Source organism: Trypanosoma theileri (genome assembly GCF_002087225.1).
Source record: "Trypanosoma theileri isolate Edinburgh chromosome Unknown TM35_Tth_18_V1, whole genome shotgun sequence".
NCBI lineage: Eukaryota > Euglenozoa > Kinetoplastea > Trypanosomatida > Trypanosomatidae > Trypanosoma > Trypanosoma theileri.
Genome location: NW_021639860.1, coordinates 362,460 through 369,620, shown reverse-complemented (window position 1 = coordinate 369,620; position 7,161 = coordinate 362,460). Strand labels below are relative to the sequence as shown.

At 40.1% G+C, this 7,161-nt stretch overlaps 4 protein-coding genes across 4 annotated transcripts; all 4 read left to right on the top strand.

Annotated features, from left to right (window-relative positions):
• On the top strand, nucleotides 1-564 carry TM35_000182260 (putative 60S ribosomal protein L6; the record flags this gene model as incomplete). The annotated part of the gene is made up of 1 exon (XM_029026539.1): nucleotides 1-564. A coding segment is annotated over one exon (564 nt), but the record flags the coding sequence as incomplete, so codon positions are not given.
• An 846-nt stretch (nucleotides 565-1,410) lies between these two features.
• Nucleotides 1,411-1,998, top strand: TM35_000182250 (succinate dehydrogenase; the record flags this gene model as incomplete). The annotated part of the gene is made up of 1 exon (XM_029026538.1): nucleotides 1,411-1,998. The coding sequence occupies one exon, from the start codon at nucleotides 1,411-1,413 to the stop codon at nucleotides 1,996-1,998; it is 588 nt and encodes a 195-aa protein (XP_028882234.1).
• An 804-nt stretch (nucleotides 1,999-2,802) lies between these two features.
• On the top strand, nucleotides 2,803-5,037 carry TM35_000182240 (uncharacterized protein; the record flags this gene model as incomplete). The annotated part of the gene is made up of 1 exon (XM_029026537.1): nucleotides 2,803-5,037. The coding sequence occupies one exon, from the start codon at nucleotides 2,803-2,805 to the stop codon at nucleotides 5,035-5,037; it is 2,235 nt and encodes a 744-aa protein (XP_028882233.1).
• Nucleotides 5,038-5,475: 438 nt separating this feature from the next.
• On the top strand, nucleotides 5,476-6,690 carry TM35_000182230 (NAD/FAD dependent dehydrogenase; the record flags this gene model as incomplete). The annotated part of the gene is made up of 1 exon (XM_029026536.1): nucleotides 5,476-6,690. The coding sequence occupies one exon, from the start codon at nucleotides 5,476-5,478 to the stop codon at nucleotides 6,688-6,690; it is 1,215 nt and encodes a 404-aa protein (XP_028882232.1).
• Between the last annotated feature and the right edge of the window lie 471 nt (nucleotides 6,691-7,161).

Sequence of the window (7,161 nt, the reverse complement as noted above, 5' to 3'; positions counted from 1 at the left end):
AAGAAGGCCCCCAAGAAGGTCGCTAAGAAGATCAGCCGCAAGAGCCCCGAGTACAGCACGCTCCGCAAGAGCTGCTCGCCCGGCACAATTGCGATCATTCTCGCAGGCCGCTTCCGTGGCCGCCGCGCGGTGATTCTCAAGCAGTTGCCCGGCAACGGCCCACTGGTCATCTCGGGCCCGATGAAGTACAGCGGAGTGCCGATTCGCCGCATTGACTCCCGCTACATCATCGCCACCTCCACAAAGGTCGATATGAAGAACGTGGACACCAGCGCCATCACCGCTGAACTCTTCCAGCGCCCCAAGCAGGAGAAGCGAGTGAAGTCGGAGGGCGAGTTCATGGGTGATAAGGCCAAGAAGGCAGCGGAGCAGAAGGCCAAGAAGACCGCAAAGGCAGCAGCGAAGGGTGCCGTCAGTGATGCCCGCGCACAGCTGCAGAAGAAGGTGGATGCCGCGCTCATTGAGGCGATCAAGAGGGATCCTCTTGGTAAAGAAAAGGCCGGATATCTTCACTCCGTCTTCACCATCATGCCAGGTGATGTGCCACACCGTATGAACTGGTAGACGAAAAGAAAGAAGAAAGAAAAAACATACACAGAAAAAAAAAAAAAAAACTCATCTGACAGAGAGAGAATGAGAAAGAGAGAGAGAGAGAGAGGATGAGTATATATGTATGTGTATGGAGTGTGAGTAAAGGAAAATAAAAATAGAAGAAAATAATATGGTGTGCCGTCATACTACTACATATATATATATATGTTTTTATTATTATTTATTTCTTCTTATTATGCCTTTTACGTGACTCGTTCCGTTATTTACTTTTCATCTCTTTTTTATTGTTTTATTTCAAAAAAAAAATATTTGTTTGTTCTTTTTCTTTTCCTTATTTTATTTGTACTCTCTGTTCACTCACTAACTCATATTCAGTTGGGGAATAGGACTACGTTATGAGAAAAAGAAATGAATAAACAAAATACAAAAAAAAAAATACCCACACAATACCAACACGAGCTCTCTGTTCGTGTAATGATAACGTTTTCTTTTTTTTTTTGTTTGTATGTATATATATATATATGTATCTGAATGCCTATTCTTTTTTTTTTTCTTTTTCTTCTTTTTTTAATTCCCCTTACCACAATCTCTTATGGAAAGGAAAACAAATAAACACACTTAGCGATCATTACAAACGCGTGTGGCCTAGGGAGAGAGGTGTGAAGAAGAAAACTATTACACCACTCTTCTCACCTTGCACACTTGGTAACTATATTATAGGCACGATAAAAGAAAGAAAAAGAGAAAAAAAAAAACAATATAGGAATATTTTGAAAAGATAGTAGAAAAACAAAAACAAAAAAAAAGCAGGTAAAGGTAAAAAAAATAATAAACAGAAGAAATAAACAAAAAAGCAAAATGCCCTCTGCACCTCTTGCAGGAGAAGTGGTCCGATTCAGCAGCCCTCTCTTTATGTACCGCCGTATTGTGAAGAACGCCGCCCCCAAACCCCCTACCGTCTTCACCGCAAAAGATAACAGCAAGACGGCTTTTCACGTCGTCACTCAGCGGCCAGGCTTCTCGGATAATCCCTACACCGTCAGTCGTTGGTATTTAAAAGAGAAGGTGCACAGCAGTAATAGAAACCGACTGGAGGGACTTTATGAGTGTGTACTTTGTGCCTCATGTACGGGAAGTTGTCCACAGTATTGGTGGAATCGAGAAGTATTTCTCGGCCCGGCAGTTCTTCTGCAATCGTATCGTTGGTTGATTGAGCCACTGGATCGCGATTACGACAGTCGTGTGAAGATGTTTGAACACGGCCCATTGGTGAACTTCTGTCATAATATTTTCAATTGCACTATTACGTGTCCAAAGTTTCTTAATCCTGGTTATGCTTCCAAGGAAATTAAACGAATGGCATCTCCCACAACCCCACGTGTGGGTCCTGCATTGGATGTGAAGGATGATTCGAAAGAAGCTAAAAATGTGAACTGGAGACGATGATACTCAGGTCAAATAATACTATCAACGTTACTACATATATATATATTTATATTTATATGAGTATTTGTTACTCCATTAATAATAGAAAATGGGGTACTCTGTTATATTCAGTTTAGGAAGGAACACATGTGGTAAAAGAATCTTTCTAGTGTTGACCAGAGGTGATTTATTATTATTATTATTATCACCATTGTTATTATTATTTTTATTATTTGCGTTGGCTGCTGTTGCTGATGCTGCTGCTGTCGTTGTTGTTGTTGTTGCTTTTTTTTTTTATTATTATTTGCCGTGATTCCCCCCTATTTCTTAGCGTGGGAGGAGAAAAAGATGGTAAAGTATGTAAGTGAGGAAAGAGATGAGTGTTTATGAAGAAGGGGAGGATAGAGTGAAAAGAGGCAATAGTACGATATTCTTATTTAGTACAATATGAGAAGAATCCGTGCATAGCGAAAACAAAAACAGAAAAAAGAAAAGGAGTTTCTCTTTACATACTTGGGAGATCAGAGAAAAACACTTATATGCAGAGAGGAGGTGGAGGTGCCTCAGTACGTTACTCTTTCTTTTCTTTTTTCCCATTTTGTTTTTATTCTTTTTCTTTCTGCGGGGGTCCATTGTGTGTTGGTTATCTAAATTCTATGTTATTGGAAAGAAAGAGGGGTTCAACATAGTACACATCGAGAAGAAGAACAAGAGAAAGCAATCATAGATATATATATCTTTATCTATCTATCGATATATATATATATATATATATAGATAGATAGATACAAGAAAAGGAAACAAAATAGAAAAAATATAGTGTTGATGTTCCTTAGCTTCTCTGTTACAGGGGTCTTCCTGCGACCTTTTGTGCAGTTATTGCAAACCGCAGCTAAACAGGGTGATGGTCTTTTCTTTGAGCCACACAATGATGTGCTGCTCCTTCGTGCTGTTAACAGCAGTCGCAGTACGCACTTCCTTGTTACGATAGCCGCCTCTCATCTTGAGGCCTACCGCTGTAAGAGAAACAGTGGTCATCACACACATGACAATAATAATAATAATAGTAGTAGTAGTAGTAATAATAACAACAAACATAATAATAATAATAATAATGATGATGAGAGTCCTAATAGGAGAGATTCTACTACAGATATAGATCATACAGATTTAACGGATGTCCAGGGAAATGATAAGACAGAGTTTCATTTATTATTGCCCACGAAAGCCTTAATGGCTACTGTACTACGACAAGCCCAAGGTCTCTCCGCTATTCATCTTCACTATGATGGAACCACACAATGTGATGAAATGGGAGAATCCAATTGTGATACTCTTCAATGGGAATGTGTGATGTCCTGTGGAATTGTAAAGAAGTTTGCACTTCCACTAGCGGAGGGACAACCCGAACGGGCGTTTGTTCCTCCCGATCGTTTTATCTTCGATGCCTGTGCGGCTGCGAGAGAGTGGGGTGCACTGTTGGGATGTTTTCCACAATCCACACCGCGAGTTGTGCTGCAGCCTCTTCCATCGGGTCTTAAGTTGTGGGTTCTCGCAGATGCTGATATCAATAATGGGAATGGGGCTCAACCATCATTAGATGCGCATAAGAATGGAGCCGCAGAGACAATGGTAGTAGCATCGCATGAACACTTTCTTTTCGTACAGATGCATTCTCAACAACAACAACAACAACAAGGAGAAGGACAACAACTACAAGATGGTGAGAAGAATATGATAGTAAGAAGAACAATGTTATTACCAGGAAAAATTATTGAAGTAAGACCATTTAAACAAGTTTGTATGCTGGCAGATCAACTTGGAATGATGATTCGTGTTCGTTCTGGTGAAGAGGGACTTCCACTCTTTCTAGAAGCTATTACAACAGATGAAGCCCGTCAAGCTACATCTAATGCCGCTATTCATTCATCGGCTTTCACTACAGATAATAATAATAATAATAATCATAATCATAATTATAATACTACTGTGGCTCCACAGGCATTATTTCACAAACACTCTATACCAGTAGAACAGCCTTTTCAAGTGACTTTCTCAATGTATATCGCCGCCTTTGATGTCCCACAGAGTGCATTAGAGAATAGTGAACATCACAGAACCTCTGGTAGACGATCTACCAACTCCACTGCTATTACTTCTGCAGAGGATGCTGTTGTGATGGGTGTGAGTAGTGAGAACTTATGCAGTGATCCATCCATTACCACCTGTGGTGAGGCAGTGATGCCATCTGAGAATGTACTTCCTACAGCCACAAAGACTGTAGAGACATCCTCTGTGACCGCTCGTGATTTATTAACAGCACTTACTATGCCTTCTGCTAATCAACATCCTCCTCATACGAATATTAATATGAATACTGTTAGTAGTAGTACTACTACTACTACTACTACTACAATGGGGGAATTGGATTACGCTGCAGGATCTGCCAGTTCTCCTCCACATGTATTAGTTGCCGCATCTCCCACACAAGGCCGTAGTGAATATACCAACGAACCATCCATGGTGAATGCGAGTACCACTACTCCCATTCATGAGAACTGCCGACTCTCTTCATCTTCTTCTGTTGGGGCTATAGTGATGAAGGGAACTCCAGAGGGTGGGGGCATCATTACACAACGCAGTCACAGTAAACGATCTCGTGAAGGGAGAGAAGATGTGAGTGCATCTCCACTACATCAACACATCTCACCTTCTGTTCATACGACTCATACTACTATTAATACTACTACCGGTAATGTGGGAAAATCACCATCGTTTGTGGCTGCAACGAATACCTCCTCTTGTGCTCCTTTACAGAATCAACAAAAACAACAACAACAACAACAACAGTGGCCACAGTTGTCTTCACTAAATGGTGTTGCAGAGAGTCCAATAAACGCTCGACACCCACTTGATTTTAATGCCTTTATGCGGGAAATTGCTGAAGAGGCGAATGAAGAGATGTATGACGATGAGGAAGATGAAGATCTGCAACGCTTTCTTGAAAGCTGTGCCTCAATGCTTGTACTCCCAGCAACGCCATCTACACAACCCGAATAATCTTCACAAGATGAACACAGAAAACGAAAAAAAAAAAATTGTATACATTGCATATATATATATATGGGAGAATGGGAAGAACAGAAGAGTAGAAAAATAAGAAAAAAAAAAGAAATGATAAAAAGTTGCGTGCTGTTTTTATTATTTTTATTATTTGTTTTTTATTAATATTATGCTGGGATGATTTATTTATTTATTTTACTTTTTCTTTACTCTGATTCCCTTTTATATTTCTATGTATATGAATTTGTGGTGTTCTATCCCACAGTTGTGTGCCCTCGTGAGAGTGTGAACAATAAAAAAAAAGAAAAAAAAAGAAAAAAGCATCAAAGAAAAAAACTACGGGTAGAATAATTCTGCGAGAAGAATTTAGAGGCAAAACAAAAAAAAAAAGAATATATACAATAACCAACTCAGAAGAAAAAAAAGAAAAAAAAGATGGGACCAAAAACACTGGACGCCACTGTGCGGGATGACAATCCATACAGTCGCCTGATGGCACTGCAGCGAATGGGAGTTGTGGACAATTACGAAGCCATTCGCACAAAGTCTGTGGCTATTATAGGCGCCGGTGGAGTTGGCAGTGTGGTGGCAGAGATGCTCACCCGCTGCGGTATTGCCAAGATACTTCTCTTTGACTATGATAAGGTGGAATTGGCAAATATGAATCGACTCTTCTACCGTCCAGAACAACAGGGAATGACAAAGGTGGCGGCAGCTAAAGAAACACTTGAGGGTATTAATCCCGATACGGAAATTGTTCCTTATGCATTCAGCATCACATCTACAGATCATTGGCAAGATTTTGTGGATGCTCTTACAAAGAATGGTGGTGTACAACCCAATTCACCAGTGGATTTATTATTATGTTGTGTAGATAACTTTCAAGCACGTCTTACTGTAAACTATGCATGTTTACTATTTAATATTCCCTGGATGGAGAGTGGAGTGGCGGAGAATGCGGTGAGTGGACATATTCAATTATTATTGCCAGGTGTTACTCCCTGTTATGAGTGTTGTCCACCACTCGTTGTGGCTACAGGAATGCCGGAGGCCAAACGTGAAGGTGTTTGTGCGGCCTCTCTGCCAACCACGATGGGGATCGTTGCTGGCTTTCTCGCACAGAATACACTGAAGTATTTACTGAACTTTGGTACGGTGAGTGAGTATATTGGCTATGATGCGATGCGAGATCACTTTCCATCTGTTACGATTAAAGCCAATCCGGATTGTCGGAATGAGACGTGTGTGATGCGGCAGCGGGAATATGCAGAGCGGCGGGAAAAAATGGGAGAAGCGGCCCATCCACTTTATCAAGCTACAAAATTACGGCAAGAGCGAGAGGCAAAGGAACGTGAAGCCGCAAGAGCAAAAGCAGCGGCCTCTGCAGCAGAGTGGGGTATTGTAGTAGAGGCGCAGGGTAAAGAAGATTTAACACTCCATACACAAGAGCAGAAGTCTGGTTTGACTGCAGATAATAATAATAATAATAATAATAATAATAATAATAATAATAATAATAATAGTGGTGGTGTTGAGTATGCTTACAGTACAGGTGTAGAGGGAACTGGCACTCACAAGGAAGAGGAATTTGTCTCTGTAGACAATAGTGAATCGCTTGAGGCATTAATGGCAAAGATGAAGTCTTTGTAGTTATTAGAGTTTCTCTTTCTATCTATCCATCTATCTGTGTGTGAGAGAGAGAAACAGTAACATCAAAAAAAAAAAGGAAATAAAAAATAATCATTTCATATATATATATATATATATATATTGCTTAGCAGAACCCTTATTTGGGGGTATTTCACTTCATGTTTGTGAATATGTATGTCTGTCTGTCTGTGTGTAAAGTAAAATTGGAGATGATAATATCCTTCTTCTTTTTTCTTGTTCGTTTGTTTGTTTTGTTTTGTTTTTATTTGCTTAGCTTCTCTGTTGTGCGGCACACATGACATGATGACATTCTTCTACTATTTGCAAGATGTTAAACAAAGAACCCCTACCGCTATTAGCCATCTCTCATCTTTGAAGAGCAGGGGGGAAAAGGAGGAAAACAACAACGGTTGAGAGATGCGAGCCGAGTAAAACAATGCTATCTCATACTATTTTTTTTTTTTTTTTTTT